Source organism: Cynara cardunculus, assembly GCF_001531365.2.
Source record: "Cynara cardunculus var. scolymus isolate 2C chromosome LG 16, CcrdV1, whole genome shotgun sequence".
Classification (NCBI taxonomy): domain Eukaryota; kingdom Viridiplantae; phylum Streptophyta; class Magnoliopsida; order Asterales; family Asteraceae; genus Cynara; species Cynara cardunculus.
The window spans coordinates 15,175,610-15,194,812 of NC_037543.1; the positions used below are offsets into that span (position 1 = coordinate 15,175,610).

General features: G+C 35.6%; 2 protein-coding genes across 2 annotated transcripts; both read right to left on the reverse strand.

Annotated features, from left to right (window-relative positions):
• Positions 1-1,051: 1,051 nt before the first annotated feature.
• LOC112529575 (3-hydroxyisobutyryl-CoA hydrolase-like protein 2, mitochondrial) lies at positions 1,052-9,318 on the reverse strand. Its single transcript, XM_025140898.1, has 14 exons — positions 8,942-9,318; positions 8,762-8,842; positions 8,304-8,372; positions 8,158-8,221; positions 7,362-7,441; positions 6,358-6,441; positions 4,660-4,744; positions 3,994-4,079; positions 3,790-3,911; positions 3,260-3,320; positions 3,019-3,111; positions 2,838-2,939; positions 2,700-2,741; positions 1,052-1,976 (listed from the first exon to the last, which is right to left on the reverse strand). Exons 1-14 carry the CDS (start codon positions 9,062-9,064, stop codon positions 1,857-1,859), a joined length of 1,212 nt encoding a protein of 403 aa, XP_024996666.1. The 5' UTR covers positions 9,065-9,318; the 3' UTR covers positions 1,052-1,856.
• A 2,127-nt stretch (positions 9,319-11,445) lies between these two features.
• On the reverse strand, positions 11,446-18,204 carry LOC112499711 (NADH dehydrogenase [ubiquinone] 1 alpha subcomplex subunit 8-B-like). The gene is made up of 2 exons (XM_025103044.1): positions 18,017-18,204; positions 11,446-11,578 (listed from the first exon to the last, which is right to left on the reverse strand). Exons 1-2 carry the CDS (start codon positions 18,202-18,204, stop codon positions 11,446-11,448), a joined length of 321 nt encoding a protein of 106 aa, XP_024958812.1.
• Between the last annotated feature and the right edge of the window lie 999 nt (positions 18,205-19,203).

Sequence of the window (19,203 nt, forward strand, 5' to 3'; positions counted from 1 at the left end):
TACCAAATGTTTACTTGGGTAAGCGATTACCAAGTAACATTACCTTACCGGATGAATATTGTAAGGATCAGGAATCTTACACGGTAAGAGTGTGACAAGGAACAAGAGTTTTACCCAGTAAGTAAAGGCGACGACTCTTATCACGGTAAGCGCTTACCGGGTATTTTGTTGCATATGATGTCGTTTTGGTGGACTAAAATTTTACCCAGTAAGTAAATAATAGTGTTAAATTTTATCCGTAAACATTTGCGGGTTAAGTGTTTGGTAAACGGCACCTAAATCATGGATCATGGCGGTCAAAATCGAAGATTGTGGTTTTTTTTCCACCATACAAAGATTTTTCAAACTTATCTACACAACATAATAATTTTTTTTATTAACCTGGATATCCAACCCGCTATGCGAGCCGACTAATCCCAAGGTGATCACCTGTTTTGCAGATAGTCTGGAGTCACCGTATTTGAACTTCCGTGGCCACAAGGGGATTTTTATTCCTCCTTGGATTTGAACCCGAGACCTTTAGGTACTTTCGACCTTTGGAGTCAAAGCTCAAACTAACCAGACACAACACTTGTGGAACATTTAAACTTGCAACGTTAAGTTTATAACATAAGCAACACAAAGGGTATGGAGAAAAAAAGAGGGCTCATATTTTTAATACATGTCATATTGTTGGGGGTGCCATTTGAAATATGGAAATACTTTATTTGACAAAATAAAAACTTCAATAACGTTTTTAGCAATTTATATAATCTGTGTTCAAGCGTTGCATACTGAACATTTCAAACACATTTGTACGTTTTTTTTTTTATTAACCTGGATATCCAACCCGCTATGCGAGCCGACTAATCCCAAAACGACCACCTGCTTTGCAGATAGCCCAAAGTCACCGCATTTGAACCTCCGTGACCATAAGGAGATTTTTATTCCTCATTGTATTTGAACCTGAGACCTCCTGATACTTTTGATCTTTGAAGTCAAGCTCAAATCAATCAGATTTTTGTAATGAATCAATCAAATGACACGTTACACAAAGATACAATTATGGTCAATAGTGTGAAGGGCTCCAACTTCACAAGTTAAAAGCGACACAGTTTAGCAAAGTTCGAAAATAACGATTGCATTCCCGTTTTTCCACATTCTAAATGCACCTCTTCTAAGAGCAGAATGTCTTGTTAGCATCTCGTGTGAAGTGATATTTGGAAGTGACCGATTTGTGTTCCGAGACAAATTCATAACGGGCTTCATTGCGATACAAGATTATCTCACACGTCGTTTCAACATGAAATATCCCTCTACCGTAAAAAATCGAAACACGAAACAATATCGAATTATTGCACTTCGAGAATGGTTGTAGAAATTTGCTTTAAAAAGGGCAATGGTTTTGAAAATGAGAGTGCAAGCACCACATTCACACTTCAAAAAACATATGTTCCAACTTGTTAACCTTAAAGATGTTTTCCAGAAACTAAGAGGACCAACAACGTTGTGCTATACACGAAATGCTATAAAACCATGTTCGATAGCACCAACTCCGCCAAAGATGTGTCTGCTTTCGGCTCCTGCCAACAGACACTTCCGAATGGCAGTTCAGAACACTTGCATTCCTTCGCTTTATAATCGTATGAAAAAATATAACTAACTTCCCAATATCCAAAATTACATTTCCGCAGTAATTAGAAATCTAACGACCAAAATCGATACAACTGATAAATTGTGATGACGACAATAAGCTTGAAATTGTTTGCCAATGTGAAACTTGTGGGCTCTTTTTATGGTAGCAAGACTTGGTGTATATGGAAAACAAGCATGAACCTGATCCGTACGTTCCTCAGATCAACTTAGAAAAATGACGTTCACATGAAAGGTTCTCTCAAGGCTGTAGGTAAGTTTAGCTCGGGCTCTGAATCGGGAAGTTGAGCAAAATAGCAGTCAACCATGTCTTTGGTTACTGCTTCCAAACTCGGAGTATCCCACTGCCAATATCAAGAAAGAGAATAAAATTAGCAAACTAGTTCATAAGCTTCTTGTTAGCTAGAAAGCTACACGTTGGCTAAAAAGGCAGCTAGCTGTTCGCTGGAAAGTTAGGAGCCGTTTACTAAACGCTTACCCGGTAAGTACTTATCGGGTAATTTTCTTCATCGGATGAACATGGCAAGGGCCAAGAATCTTACCCGGTAAGAGTGATGATAAGGATGGATAGTCTTACTCGGTAAGTGAGGGTGTCGACTCTTACTCGGGTAAGCGCTTACCAGGTAAATTGTTGCATAGGATATGTTTTGATGTACTACAATCTTACCCAGTAAAATAAATTATAGTGTTGACTCCTAACAGTAAGCACTTCCTGTGTAAGCATTTAGATAAACGGCCCCTTAGATGTTGGCTAATACGCTAGCTGTTAGCTGGAAAGTTAGATGTTGGCTAATAAGCTAGTTGTTGGCTAATAAACCTGTCACGTTTGTAAAAACTAGCTGATAAGCTAGATGGCAGTTTAACATGACCGAAAAAGCTAGGGTTTTTGGTCGTTTATAAGGGGCATAATTGGGAAAAATGAAAAAAAAACCTGGAGTTTGTTGTGACTCTACTTGAGGTAGCTTGTCAAAAAGCTAGCTTATAACTTGCCAAACAGGGTTTTCTCTCAAAAAATAAGCCACAAATTTCCAAATTTGGGAATCATAATAAAGAAGACAAAGGGGTACCTTGGGAGCAAAGTCCTTGTCAACTAGTCTTGCTCGAATACCCTACAAGTGGAAGTGAGAAAGTTCGATTAAGCTGCATTGCACAAACGTATATATGTTTGTTTTGATAAAAGTATCCTCTTGTTCGTTCCTTCGTACCTCACACAAGTCTCCAGAGACCTGTTTGGAGATGAAACACAATGATGTAGAATATTCACGAGCCAGACATTGATCGAGAGGTTGGAATCTCCCTTCCCTTATCTGCATTTGATCACTATTAAGTTGCATGCTTTGTTTGGTTTGGTGGTGAAAGAAGGTGAATTGTTAGAAATGAACTTACGGATTGCAAAGTGATCTTTAAGCTCAAAGGGGAGGCTTCCCTCATTTTCTTAAGAGCGGTCGAACACAATGCATCAGTAGCTTCTGATGCTGTCTGCACATTTATGCAACAATGTAAAATGATTGCTTATTTTCAACACTAAAATCAACTTAAGCTAATTGCATCCCAGGATATATATATATATATATATATATATATATATATATATAKAGAGAGAGAGAGAGAGAGAGAGAGAACTTACTAAAGCATCCACAATTTCCTCAACAGTGTCGTGGCAAAAATATTTATCTATTCTTTCAATCCTGAAACACCAATCAAAGATAGATGGAACCAATTTACATGGGTATGAACCACAATTTTGATATGGACTAACAAAAGTAATACAAGTTGTCACTTCAATCTTACATTGTCAAGTCATATATACAATGCCTAATTATCGTCAGATTTTACGTTTTTTAATTTTCACCCGATCTTCTGTTTCAACTCTTCCTAAGGCATCAAAATCTCAAAAGGTGTGGCCTAGGAATCAAGGAAAGCAAGCAATCGTGGTTGCATGATATATTCTCGATGTGAAAACAAAAAGAAATATGATTTTGGAACATATAAATCAAAGTACCAGTTTTAAAGATTCAGATGAATACGACTTTTTTACTCGCAAGTCTATTATCATTTATGGAAAAGTAAACGCTATTCCATTTTCTTTATTGTTCTCAAATGATCCTCTGGGGCACGGAGTGATAGCATAGAATGGAGAGTGGAATAAAACATTACTTGTGAAGAACACTGGATTTATCCACGTAAACAAGATCGCCATATTGAGCAAGAGATTCTGATATAACAGAAGGATCATCTGTCATCAATTGACCAAGGCGTTCTTCAACCCACGCAAGTTTCTATAAGAATGAATGCAACATCTTAGCCCCCAATAATTTAATTTTGAACGTATTCATTGAAAGGGAAGTATAAAGTACATACTGCGTTTAGTGAATAGTGAGTAGCAAGGCCGCATGCAACCAGTTCAGCACCATTAAGCCTTGTTCCAGTCAAAGCCAAGAATTCACCTGCAAAATTAAGAACAAGAGAATAAGCTATGTACTTAAGGTCGCCCCTGTGGCTTTAGCCAGAACAAGTGGGAGGTCCTGAGTTCGACTCCAAGCATCATCCACATGACCCCGAGACATGTGATTTACCTCCCCATGATGGTCGAGGGACCAATATGGTGGAGGCTCTCCAGAGGGTGCAGAGGCTCTGACTCCAACAAATGCACCATCAAAGGGCCATTGGGCTAGCGGTATCCAGGTTGCCAAGCCCAGCCTCCCCGGAGATCAGGGGTTCATACCTCAACATAGATAAGGAGGGTGTGTGAGTTCATTATCCGTGTATATATATATATATATATATTAGAGTAAATTACATGCTTGGTCTCTGTGGTTTATAAGTTATAACGCCTCAAGTCCCGTTATTAAAATAATTACCGATTACAGCCATTGTAAAATATAAAGCCTACTAATACACAACCAAATGACAGCCCAAACATCATGCATGCCTGCATAACCTATTGCTTTATCCTCAAAACACATGTTGTCAAATTTTAATCAACTATCTTGAGAGAAAACTGCAGGTTTTAAATTCAAAAATTACCTAAATAACCAGGCAGACGAGAAAGATAAAATGAAGCCCCTGCATCTGGATGGAAGCCCATTTGAACTTCTGGAGTTGCAAAAACCTGCAATTTCAATTCAGATGGTCAATTTAAACGCATCAAAATGTAACTAAATGCTAATAAAAAAAACTTCAAACTAGCCATCTTGAGTAGAAAGTGAAGTATCAAGTGGGTTAACCAATTGCTCCACTATTTACCATGTTCATAGAATTTTATAAACATCATGTCCCCTTATCAGATTTCTGCAATAGGCACCAAAGAAAATCATATTTATTTTGAGTAGTGAATCTATCTGTTACTTTATAGTGTTTCAATTAGAGAGATTCTTTAATTTAGGATTGTTGACTAACACCATCATTTTTGACCAGGTAAGCGTCTCTTACCCAGTAAGATGCAGTAAATCATTAGTTACCCGGTATAAAGCAGTAAGTGTCTAGTATACAACCCCTAAATGTGCCTTAGACACCCCTTGTTGAAGAAAACAAAAGTGAATTTGATCTTGAAAGGTATGATAAGATGATTTGGGAATCTAGAAGGTAGATGGAGGGGTTATTTATTTGGGGGGGCTGCACATGCTTGTGTATGTGTGATATTCTATTGAGAAGAAAGGGGGCAGGTGGGTTTGTAAAAATAAGCCAGCTGCAATTGCTTAAACGACAGCTTAATCAATGAAAATAACTCCAACCAAAATATTTTAATAAAAAAAAAATCCAATTTAATGTATTCTGAATCTCATAAAAACTAGCATAATAAGTGGAGGTAAGAGAGTAATGAGGGAAGAAAAGGTTTAGCTAAATGGAAAGAAAGAAGAGTGTTTGACTAAGAACATGACAGATACAATAAGGTGGAAAAGAAAGAAAAGCGTTCAACCAAAAAGTTAACAACAAACATGATCCTCTACAAAGTCGTGCATATTGTGGCTAACACCTAACGTACTATTTGCAAGGGCTTAATTGAAGCCATATAGTCACTTATGGATGAAAAATGAAACTAAAAAATAATAAGGGACAAAAAGTGCAGTCCAGGACGATTTCTTTTGGTAGCGGTGGGTGGCAGCGCACCTCGAATAATCCCATGCATCCCTGATAATAACAGCCAGACAAATCCCGTGTCTTTGAGGAAACTCGAACTGGCGACCTATGGGGAGGAACCCCAAGGCCTTTGTTTATTTGCCGATTGAGCTGGCCCTCAAGGTTACTCTCCAGGGACAACTTTTTTGTTCATTTATATGGTTATAATATACGATTACAACATTTTCAAGAATGAACCACAAGGGTGGTGGCTGATTGGTTTGAGCTTGGCTCCAAAGGTCAAAAGTACCAGGAGGTCCCAAGTTCAAATCCAAGGAGGAATAAAAATCCCCTTGTGGCCACGGAGGTTCAAATGCGGTGACTCCGGGCTATCTGCAAAGCAGGTGGTCGCACTGGGTTTAGTCGGCTCGCATAGCGGGTTGATATCCAGGTTAATAAAAAAAAAAAACATTTTCAAGAATGCTAAGTTAAATTATTAAAGTTTATAATGAAGAAACGATGATGTAATTTAAAACTTCATGCTGATATTAGCCATTGGTGCCAGGTTGCCAATGATAAACTAAAATCGAACTTAGGTTATGTAAATCAACAGATTTAGTTGAAGATCAATGAAAAAAACATTATGCATCAAGTAGAAGTGCATACAGTCTTGTCAGTTGCAATGCGGAACATTCCAGGAACAGCAACACCTGCACCACCACCCATTGTGATACCATCCATGATAGCCAACTGTTAAATGGTCAATAGTCAATGGCCAATCACCAAGCAACTGTGAAAGAGTATATTAATCTATATCAAACATCATAAACTCGCATTTGCTTTTAGTTATCGTGATTATTATAATTATACTCAACCTTATTCAGTCTCAAATGAAAGAAATGTGTCATCATATGTAAGAAATATGCACATCATGTAATCAAGATTAGAATCGATCGATTATGCATTTTTTGGGAAAATTTAAAGCCATGTATTATGTTATAGAAAATGTAAGCTACATCAGGTATAAGCTAGATTACTTTGTGTATTGTATGAAGCAGGTAGCAGACTCTTAAGATCACTCCTCAATATGGACCAGCTAAGAAAGCAATACCAAAATTCATAGACACGAACGCAAGCATAAGAGGAAGTCTTATAAGACCAGGTTAAAGGTGAAAGGGCATAATAGCTTCCCACATATTACTTGCTACATGAAATAAAAAGGGTTCAGAAGTCATAAGATTCAAATATGGAGAATAATGTATATAAATACGCATGCATACACACAGACACACACACACACATATACATACAGATAGATAAGCCTGACACAAAACTAGAAGTTAGAAAATAGACAAAACAAAGGGTCATAGGGACTGATCATACAACTTGTTCATATTTCATTGCAGTACATTGTTTTGAGATGTAAGCAAAATATGCATCTTACAATTAAACACAATTATACAAATATTATATAGTCTGGAGTTTTACATTATAACTACGATATATAGTGAAAAGGTATGAGAATAATTGTTTTTTTTTTTGGTGGGGGGTACTATTAAAGTATGAAATAACAGCATTCACATAGAAAGAGTAGAGGAAGAGAGAAGAAAGAGAGAACTTTGAGCAGAGGGGAGGAGGCAGAGAAAGAGACAAGAAAACTGGACACTCACATTTGGCTTCAAATATGTTCCCAAATGGTATATAAACCGATAGAACATCCTGAAAAATTCTTTGCATTCTTCAACATTGCCTGTACATATGTCAAGCAGAAATTCAATAAGAAAAACAATAAGTTGATCTATTAGTCTCACATAGGATGCCCATAAAGCAGAAGCTACTTGAACACATAGTACTACAAATCAGAAAGTTTATAGATGCATCTACTTCTAGGATTTGAAAACATTCGGTATTACTTGGGAAACCCTAAAAACACACAAATATATGTATATATGTAACACACTATGAACATATATACATATACATATATATGTAGGTATAAAGATAAAGGCACATAAACAACCATTTGATCCCCATCAAAGCATGCATTGAAGCGCTTACAAACTTATGTTTATAAACAAATAATACACCCATCCATACACACACATATGTCTCTGTGTATACCTCCATACATATAGATGCATATTTGTATGTTTGTACATGCATACATATAGGTAGAAACCCTAATAAACCAACACTGCACAAGCAGTAATGACACTGTTGCAGCTTACATGGTGAGCATATAATGTAAAACATGGGACTCAGCCATTAGTCAAGATGGAAAGTACTAACGTAAAAACAAACAAATGGGCCAAATAAAGAAAACCTTTATAATGTCGTAGAGAAAAAACATATCGAATTGGCATATCACATCAAAGTGTAAATCCTTATTTGAATAATGAAGCTATATCAGCTTTATGTCCATACATATACAGTTCGAAAGGTAAACAAGATAAAAAGTGTACCAACCTTCTTGAAGCAGACGATAGATGGTTACCATATCTGCACCAGAACAAAATGCCCTACCACTACCCTTCAATAAATCCAAATAACATTTAGAGATAAAAACAAAAAGCCCCGCAAAAAAGTGAAATTTTCAGAAAAACATGGAATACCTTCATCATGACAAACCCAATGTGTGAATTGTCCTCCCATGACTCATAAAGTCGTTGTAACCGACCAGCCTACATACAATATTTAAATAACATTACAACATTTTCACATTTCTCGGTGACGGAAATCATCAGAAAACAAGATTCAAATATGGGTCTCTTTTGGATGTAAAACTGTACAATTTTTTTCTCCTATCAGCAATTTTACAAGCTTTTTTGTTATAACAAAGTGTGGCTATTCCCTTATTCAAGAAAAAGAGATGCAATTTGACCTAAATTTCAGCAACAAATAAGTGGCAATTCTTACAATTAACAACAAAAGTTAGAAACTGCACATAAGTTTGCCACAATCTAATTTTGGTCATATCGTCTTCAAATACCTCCTAAATAGTAATGAAAACGTTTATTCTGATCCTACAGAAATATAAATAAGGAAAAATGAAAGGGAAATAGTAGAAAACCATAGACGTAGTGATAGCATTGAGCTGAGATGGCCTGTTAAGTATGGCAGCTCTCGAGAAAGCTCTTCCTTCCACTAAAACCTATGATTACAGAAAAATCAAACAAACATCAGACCTTAAAAAAACAAGTGAAGTTATGCAGCAAACATTGGGAAAGTTGAGATAGAAAGAGAGGGAGACTTGTTCTTGAAAATGGTTGTGTTGAGAGTAGTTGTGGGGCTGAGCAGAAATGGTGGCGTAGCGATGATGAGATTGCCTCTGCAACAAACGACTCAGCACTGATAACGATTTCAATCTCTGCATCTTCTAAGACCCTCTTTCGCAAGGTTTTCGTCTGTCGTGGTTCTTGACCGGGAAATCAGAGTATGGAAATCGATTCCTGAAAACAAAACCTCATTCAAATTGGGCCATCCCCATTTCAAGATTTCACGTTTCACCCACCAAATCTACACGAACGATTAAGGTTAAAGATGGTTCCTTTTCCCCACAGATTTTCCTTAAGAGCTTTGTTCCACCCCCCTTAACAACTCTTTGGGCCGAGCATCTCTAGTCCTCCCCAAAGCCCCCAAAAAACATGTAGATTTGGTCCAACAACTTCAGAAAAGTTTCACATTTGAGGGATTGTTTGCCAAACGTGCTTACCGTGTTACTTACCTTACATGGTAACAGGTAAGCAATGATAGCGGGACTTACCAGGATAGTGATTCTTACCCGTAAACTTTTATCGATTAATAGATATTTATCAACAATCTATTTTGATGAATGAGAATGTTACCCGATAAGGTAAAGTGATGATAATTACTTTTAATAGTAAGCATAAGTGCCAGTTCAATCGGTAAACGACCTTTTAGCCCCCTTGTTACTCTTTGTCCAAAGTTTGTATATTATAATAGTCTCATTTATTCATAACTAGAGTTTATTAGATGGACGAATATGACCCCTATTTGCATAAAGTATTTGATGGGTTACAATATTAGGTTATTCTGAGCTTTTTATATAAAATAGATCATTCAGGTTCATGTTTGAAAGTTGAGTTATCAAGATACATATTTAAAAATATTAGAAAGGTATTTGTATAATGCAGCAAGATATATCTTTATTTTAATGTTTCGTTTTATATTTTGGGTCTATCAATACTATAATGCTAGGTGTGATTTTGAGAAAAAGAAAAAGTTTTTATTTTTTTAATGAAATATAAATTTGAAGATATCATAAAATTTTGAAAAAAAAATAAGTGATATTAGTATTAAATTAAATATTTAAAAGTTTTTGTTTTTATGTAATTTCTTTGATTCAAAATTTTGTTATAATTTAAAAATGAATTAATTTATATTTGGTTTAATAATATAATTTTTTATAAAAATAATAATTAATTATTTTTGTAGAACTTAATAATTATCCTAATTATATTTTATTTTTTTTATATTTTAAAATGACATATTTATCCTCTATTTAATTATGTTTATTCGCAGTTAGTTACACGAATTTAAACATGAAGCTTTAATAAGCTATACTTACGCAAAATTTACTTGTAATCTTGAATTTTAAGTAATATGCATCAAATAAACAGTATTTCATACATAATAAACGATTTTTAAGAATTTTTGTCAAATGCTTTATAATATAATATAGACTATTATTTTTCTAATACATATGAATCTGTGTATAAATAGTGTATCTTTGGATTTCTAAATGTATTGAGATATTTCTTTTAGTTCAACTTTTTTTCCCTTAAATTCATGACAAAATTGAATTTCTTAAAATGACAAAGCAAAATTAAACTAGCAAAGTGAGTTTGATTTGATAAATCATAATATGATTTAGGGGTGTTTGGAATTACTTATTTAAAACAACTTATACTTTTTTACAAAAACACTTATCAATTTATTATAAAATTAGAAGGGTTTAACTTCTTTAAAAACTCCTTATTACCGGTTTGACACCGGTATAAGTTGTTTATCCAAACATTTAAAAATGCTTATTACCAATATCACACCGGAATAAGTTAATAAATTGTTTTTATAAGCAATCCCAAATACCCAATTAATTATAAAAAAAATAAAAAAAATCCAACTGAATAACCCCCCACTCCCCTTTCCACTAACCATAAAGTTTAGAGCCCTGTTTCTTGGCGAAAATGATGAATCAACCCTTTTAAATAAAATAATTACAATGGTCGTTATTATGGTTACAGTTTTATTACAAATCTAGTCCCTCCTACACGCATCGTTAACTTTATCTTCGTTGATTTTCGTCCTTTTTTATCTTTGTACCTAAATCCTGCCATAAGGTGAGGTTGAAAGAACCATGCGAAAATGATGTCAAACCCGTTGGAGCATACTTGTGTGATGAACAGAGGTCGAAAAGATAGGATGTACACAGACCACCTAGGGTAGATGTTTTTCTTTTTAAATATCAATCAGATAAAACCGAGTGAATATAAGGTAAGGAAAAGATGGGATGTACACAAGCCTCGTCTCTACTCCGAGGAGTAGAGGATGTTTCTATTACAGATTTCAATCACAGACTCAAGTTGATAGGTTCATATCTTATTATTGTAGTCAGAATGATGCAAATTAACTCAGCTATTAACTTTTCCGGTGACCAGAAACATGGTCGGAGAACATCCCCCAGATGTCGCCGGAAACTGGGCAGAATTTTATTAAAAGGCATTCCATGTGTGGTCAATTGAGTGGACAGGCTTTTTCAAACTCTTTCTGCTGTTTGAAGCATAATTCAAATTCATCGGTGTTGTAGTACATACAGCCAGGATATGCGTCCATCTCTTTTGTGCACTTCTGATGAAGATCTTTCAGCCTGCAATCGCATAATAATCATATACCATGATTCAAGGTTTGATATTCCAATCGTTTTTGTCAAATATGGAATGAAAAAATTCCAAAATAGATCATGGATTTAACCCAAGCTATGGATTCTATTTAACACCAGCCAGTAGCAATCTGCACCTCTGATCATTGAGAAAGTTCTCAAGAATGGTACCAAAAAAAAAAAAAAGTTGGTCCACATGCTTCGAGATTATGCCAAGCTAGTGGTAATCGGGTATTTTGAGCTAGTGCAATAGAGCAAGTACTGTGTCAGAGATTCTAACTTTCATTCAGTCTGATTATGCAAAACCGGTCTTTGAAGTTGAACATGCTGGTAAGGTAGCGAAATTCCTTGTCAGCTAAGTTTTGCAGATGCAAGACTCATTGCTAACAGGGTGTATGTGTTTTTATCGACTGTTTCAACAAAAAACGCCTTGCAAATTCGGTTTTAGATAGCAAGCGATGAAAAGTTGGAAAAGGATGCAATAGGCAAAAGAGACTTTTTGGTTTGTTTTATTTTGTACATATTGCTAAGGATTGGGATTGAATAGATAATGAGCTGGTGGTTGCTTCAAACACCCAACACAGCCAAGCAGATGTTTAGTCATATATGGGGAATAAACCAAACCCAGTACATCCCACACAAGGTAGGGTCTGATAAGGTAAGATGTACACAGCCTTCCGTAAATACCCCTGGTTTGTAAAACACAAATCAAAAGATCGAAGAGAGCAAGGCACCTGAAGGAGTCCATCAGTCTATGTGATCCTTCTTTCTAGGCACTTAGGGGACGTTTGAGTAATGCTAAGACATGTCAAGCTCATTTCAGATATATCTGATTGGTTTGGTTTGGTTAACCTCATATGATGACATCCATATTTGATGACTTACTAGATCTCTCAACCTTATTGGTTCTTAGTGTTGGAGGTGAATGAAGCACTAACAAACATGAATGTAGATAAAGCTCCAGGGGTAACATAATCAGAGAGCAATGAAAGCATATCATGGCCGCTAGATAACTAAGTGTTATCCCCGAGACAAACAGAGGAAAAGTTAATGGCCCCAAAATGAAATTACTAGAGTATGTTTTTATGCATAGACTAAAAGAGTTGATGAATGTGAAAAACATCAATTTGGTTAAATGCCAGGAAATCAACACAGGCCTTAGAAGATTCAATGAGGTATATACGGGACATAAAAAGGACTTGTATTTGGCAATTTCAATCCAAGGAAGGCATATGATAGGGTGCCACTACAATTGATATCAAAAAGAAAAATTTTCCTACAATCTGTAAAAAAGTGATTGAAGATATGCATCATGGTGTAATAACGAGCATGAAATCATGCAATGCCGACGCAGATGTCTTCCCTATCGTTACAGGGTTATTCCAATTGCCAAAGGCCTTCAGGTGTGTTTGGTACGCGGGACAACAGTATAAATATTTGTTGTTCAATGTTTGTCTCTGAGCGGTACTAAAATGCCTTTTTTTGTCCCATCAAAATAGGTGGAAAAAATCAAAGAGATGGAATGCAATTAATAAATGACTAAACTACCCATGTAAAATTAAAACCCTTTCACAATTCCTTCACTTGCCTCCTGTCCATTCTCGTCCTATCCTACCCAAACCCGCGTACCAAAAGCACCTTTAAGTCCTTATCTTTTTGCTTTAGTAACAGAACTCATGAAAAAACATACAAGAATGTTATGAGAAGATACACCATGGGGTATGGTCTGCAGATGATAAGAGTGTTAGTTTATGACATTCGGCAAAGTCCCAACACAAAGTTGAATTTTTGGTACAACACGTTAAGGATTCAGAATTTTTTATTAGAATGGGAAAAACAAGTATGCAACAATTTTAGTCTTGCTGATAGAAAACGAAAGGGAGAAGACACGATAACGCATATATAAAGGAACACTATGTTTGAGCTATGAAGAACATAACGGAGTTCAGTGAAAACTAAAGACGGCTTTCAGTCTTATAAACCTTGGGTCATGTAGGCAAGCAATTGAGACAAACGAACTCCCTACAATCTAAATGTATGTGATTGAAGATGTGTATCATTGAGTTGTAACGAGCATTAAAGAATGCAATGATGAGACAGATACTTACCTAATTCTATAGGGTTATTCCAAGGGTCTAGATTCCGACGAAATCTGAAGGAATTGGAATGATCAATTCCATTGACCAAATTCCATTTAGGCATTTGGTTTACCTATCGAATGAAATTGAATTCCCCACATTCCACCATTCATGGATTTGGTCATTCTATCACAATTGAGAAGGAATTCAATTCAATTCCATTCCATCCCATTTTCTCAAAAGGACAAAATTATCCCCCATCTTTCCCTACTTGATTTACCCAGACCCATAAGACCTCCATCTGAACCACCACCAATCTAAATCTCAACCGACCACCACCGTCCTAAACCACTGCCTACCACCACCGACCAGAACAAACGATTTGAACCACCAACGACCCCCACAGTTCTGAACCACCGCTGACCACCACCGTCATAAAAGGGGTATTTTGGTCATTTATTGTCTACTCATTCCAATTCCGAAGCTATCTTCTACCAACCAAACAGGTAGATTCCAAATCATTTAACATATTTTGTTCCAATTCTATTCCGATTCATTCCAACCAAACGTGCGGTCAAATTCCATTCCAAATTCCTTCAAAGTCAAATTTCTTCAACAGATTTCATTCCTTCAGAAAACATTCTGCAAACCAAACGCCTCCCAAGTCTTTATCTTTTTTACTTTAGTTGCAAATGGAAGTCATAAAAAACCTAGAAAATGACGAGCATAGTTTATGTTTTTTTGGCTGATGAATGATGATATATTAGTGTTGATTTATGGGGAAAATGCCAAGTCCCATTGCATAGTTGAATGTCTGGTAAAACACTTTAGGACCAAAAGTTTTAGATTAAGATGGAAAAAAACATGGAGAGCATTTTAGCCGTCTTGATGGGGACAACAGAGAGAAGATAAAGTAAGCATACCCGTAAGAGTAGTTCATATAATGAATCAAGATGTTCCGTAGCTAATCCGTGCAACCTTAGGACAACAACATTCTAAGGGGGTGTTTGGGATTGCTTATTTGAAACAACTTATGCTTTTCTATAAAAATCCTTATCAACTTATTATAAGTTAGAATGTTTTAACTTCTTAAAAAACTCCTTATTACCGGTTTGGCACCGGTATAAACTGTTTATCTAAACACTCTAAAGTGCTTACTACGGGTGCCACACGGAATAAGTCAATAAGCTGTTTTTATAAGCAATCCCAAACACCCTCTAAGTTTGGCCAAGTAAGCCTTTGAGAACAACATGAAGTTGATTGAAAGCTAAAGATGGTTTTATGCTTATAACTTGGATTGTGCTAGTTCATTCTTATAAGTGAGAAGCCTATCTCCTCAAGGGAACATTCTATTTGTGAGAAGCATCTATATTCCACCACGAAGCCTAAGCTACAAACACGTTGGAAGTGATCATTTGCCAAATTGGGCCAGGCCCAACCTATACTTTTTGTCCAAAGGGACTCATATGGCAAAACCAAGTCATTTTTTTGTAGGTTTGATAAGTTGCCCTTACCTTGTCAAGCCTAAAAAGTCTTTTACCTTTTTAAAAAAATAACCTATGTAACCTCTATTAACTTTATATCCATCTCCACACAACATCAAAATAGAGATTCACGATAAGATTCTCGGAGATTGGAAATGTATTAGTCACATCTTAGAAAAGCTTCAAAAATGCATGCAACTTATCAATTGAGGAAGCAAAACTAGCTGATATCTTTATCTCGATCAACCACATTTCTAAACTATATACAACAATCAAGCATCAAAAAACTAGAATTTCACTGAAGCAATTATTGGAACCCAACTATTTGCTTGTCTTTATTCCAAAACTTGTTTCCACAATACCATAAAACCTTTTTTAGGATTGAGTATCGGAAATGCTTAATTATGCTTCTAATCTTGATGATAACATCATCAAAGAGCTTCTAATAGTTTTAAGCTTTATTAATCGTCATTTACCGCTTTGTTATATTATCATCATTTTCTATATTCATATCATCATCGTCTTTATATTATGACAATTTAATTTCACGTCTCTATTTATCCTAAGCTTTTTTTATTCATCATAATATAGTTCAAATTATCATAATCGTATTTCTTAATCGTCATAACTTAGTTTATATTTCTCGTAATCATTTTCATCCTTTTATTTACTTCTTGTATTAAATTCTCGTAATCATTAAATTATCATCACTTTTACTTTAGTTGTCCTAAAAATCACATCTATTGACAAGTTGATCATTGTTAGTGTGATGGACTTAAAGATAAGTCATCTCCAACACATCATACGGAGGTATACTCGAGAGAGTTACTTAGAACCAAATAAACTTGTTTTCATTCGTACAACTTATACAAGGGATAGATTGTGTCATTGCCAGGACTTTACTTTATTTAGAAATATTAAAGTTAGCCATTGGATGTGTGCCTTTCTCAACCTCGATAGAGTGCCTTACACAAGCTAAAGGCTAGATAAAATGAGTTATCTTTTACAAGTTCTACCTAATTTATTTGCTTTAAAATCTTAACAGATCCCTACACCCTTGCTTCCTTTTTAAATACTTGTTTGCATCTGTGTTACTAGAAAACCCAAATAAAAACATTTGTTCAAACTCGCCATCTAAAAACATCTCTTTTACTAGACTTCTATGTTAAACTTTTATATTTTTTCCCCTGTGGATCGATACTCGATATTCTACCATTTTACTACTTGTAAAAGACGACAACGAGTTGATAGGTGTTCACTTGCACAAGTCTTTGTTGCTAATAGTCCAAGAGATTTATTATATATAAATCTCACAACAACATACTAGTCGGAGATAGAATTAAAAAAATATGAAATAGCACGATATGGTTGAGGATGACTTCATGTAGTTTAGTTATCTCGAATGTAGGACTCTAAATGAACAAGATACAAAAACGGGCTTGTACCAAGTGAAGGATTGGTATAAATTTTGCATAAGAGATGCATAATTCAGGAGTTAGCTATATACAGGAATGCATCTAAGTTGACGTATCATAAGAATCACAAACACTTTAGTTGGTTGATTTATTCATTGGTGACAAGGATCCATTGTACACAACGACTACCTACACTCATACCAACGAGTGGTCCCCAAGCTCCAACAATTAAACCAATAATCACCACATAGAAAGTTGGTCTTGTTGTGCAAAGTACAAACAAAATTTGACATTTAAACCACATAGTTTTATGCAGAAAGACACATACAATGTTTTTGTTGCATATGGCCCACATTGCATAAGCTAAAAGTCACCCTTTTAGAGTCGGTTAGAAGCATTCGTGTATGAACTTATATTATCTATTTCTCAACACCCGTTATGATTAAGAAACAGCCAAAGCTTTAGATAAAGTAGGTTGGAAGCTTGATAACTATATGAACATAAATGATCTCTTAATCTCTTTATCTGCACCGAGTAGGATAATAAACATCAAAAGTTTTGAGATGCAAGAAACTCTATTGGAGCAAGATAAGGCAAGTGTAGGAACTAAAAGCAACAGGTATTCACTAATGAACTAACAGAGCATTCCAACTGGCCATGAAGCAAGTAGCTCTTAAATTTTCATAATAACATAAATCTAATCTAATTACATCTAAGGACAAAGATGAAAACATACACCCTCAACTGAAAAAAAAAAAAGTAAAATCTCAAAAGCAAATTCGTTTCATACTTTCTTCCATAAAAAACAGAAGGTTTTCACTGTAAACTCGGCAGCCAAACTTGTACTACTCCCTCTGTCCCAAAATAAGTGTGCATATTTGCCAAACTTGTACTACTCCCTCCATTTAGCCACATTTCTGTTTTAGCTTGTCCAAATTCAGAGATAAGTGTCCCCACTTCTATCTTAGGTGTCGTTTACCAAACGCTTACCCGGGTAAGCGTTTATCAAGTCACTTTTCTTTACTGGATGAATATGGCAAGGAATAAAAATCTTACCCGATAAGAGCGAAGGCAAGAATCGAGAGTCTTACCCGGTAAGTGAGGACGATAACTCTTACCATGGTTAGCGCTTACCGGGATAAACTGTTGCATACGATGTGTTTTAGTGAATAAAATATTACCCAGTAAGCAAGCGATAGTGTTGAATTTTACCGGTAAGTGCTTACCGGGTAAATGTTTAGGTAAACGGCCCCTTAGTTTATTAAATAAGTATCCGTTTTCCAATTTTGCCATAGCCAATTCTACTCATGAGAGTAAATTGTCATTTACTTGATTAAAAAAATGTAATCATTATTTATCTCTAATGGGTTAAGTTTTTAGGTCTTATTAGGTCTCTCCCTTTTTCAGTGCCCCTTTAGCATTCAGATAGACATAAACATACATACTTACAGGGAGAGGACACAACGGATGACTTGGCTGCCTTTATCCAGGCATTTCTCAGGGTTAGGATCGTCCTTCTTGCACTTGAGGAAAGCTATATTTTCGCCTCTGCATCTACCCGCTATGTGCTTCGATGCCGACATTAGCACCGCCGATGTCGGAATCGGTTCTCCTACAGCATCCACCGCACTCGCCATCCCAACTGAAAATCAATCGCAAGCCCTATCAGTCAAAATCGATGTCATCATTTCAAAAAATTTACCGAAAAATTCAAATCAAAGATCATAACAAAACAAAATTCCAATTAGTTAAGAGTTACATATAAAGAAAAATGATGGAATTATAAATCACATTAGGGTTTACACACCTTTCTCTTGAAGTCTCGCTGGAAACGATGGAAGTGACTGCAATGTATTAACAAAGAGAACCAACAACGGGTTCCTGGAAGCTATAGGTTAATCGAACCGATTTATTGATTAATATCGGTTTGGTTAAATTTCTGCCGGTTCGATTTACGGCCCGGTTCAATTAGAAACGGAGTCCACGAACAAATCAATTGGTATGCAAGACAAGAAAGATTTAATTTTTTTAAAATAAATAAATCATTGAATTTTTTTATTTCAAGTGATTAAATTGTTGTAAAAAATGGAGGATTGAAAAACAAAAAACAGATAAAAAGTGGGATCGACTGCAAAACCAACGACGACAATAAATGGTATGGAGAATAGATGATGACCGGACAATGAGGGAGAGCGATGTCATTGGGTGAAAGAGGTGTGAATGGCGTAGGATTTGGGAACGATAAAACTGATTTAGGTTTTGAGTTTACATTATTATTATTTTTTTAAAGGAGAAAACTCCTGTCAAATATTATAGAAGGTAAAAAAACAAAACAGCAAGTTCAAACAACCAAATCACCAAGCAGAAAAGTAACAAAACAGACAAGCTTGAAAACAACATCATACTAAGCCACAAGAAGCCAAAAGGCACACAATGAAACAAAGAGGTGAACCATGCAAAAAGAAATGCTCAAATCCAGATTCCACCAAAACCGAAAGTGGTCTTCAAGAGCATCAAGACATCAAGAAACTCCATCAACGACATGAATGTTGATTCTTCTCTTAGCTCTCCACGCCATCCTATCCAAAATCACACTTCTAATCTCCTTAGCAAGTTGTGATGTCGTCCGTCTTTGC

Coding starts and splice junctions, on each gene's coding strand:
- LOC112529575 (XM_025140898.1), bottom strand. CDS start 9,064: ATGCAGAGATTGAAATCGTTATCAGTGCTGAGTCGTTTGTTGCAGAGG. Junction 8,373..8,761: donor ATGCTATCACTACGTCTATG/GTTTTCTACTAT, acceptor TATTGTATGTAG/GCTGGTCGGTTACAACGACT. Junction 8,222..8,303: donor TTGGGTTTGTCATGATGAAG/GTATTCCATGTT, acceptor GATTTATTGAAG/GGTAGTGGTAGGGCATTTTG.
- LOC112499711 (XM_025103044.1), bottom strand. CDS start 18,204: ATGGCGAGTGCGGTGGATGCTGTAGGAGAACCGATTCCGACATCGGCG. Junction 11,579..18,016: donor ATCCGTTGTGTCCTCTCCCT/GTAAGTATGTAT, acceptor ATGCGATTGCAG/GCTGAAAGATCTTCATCAGA.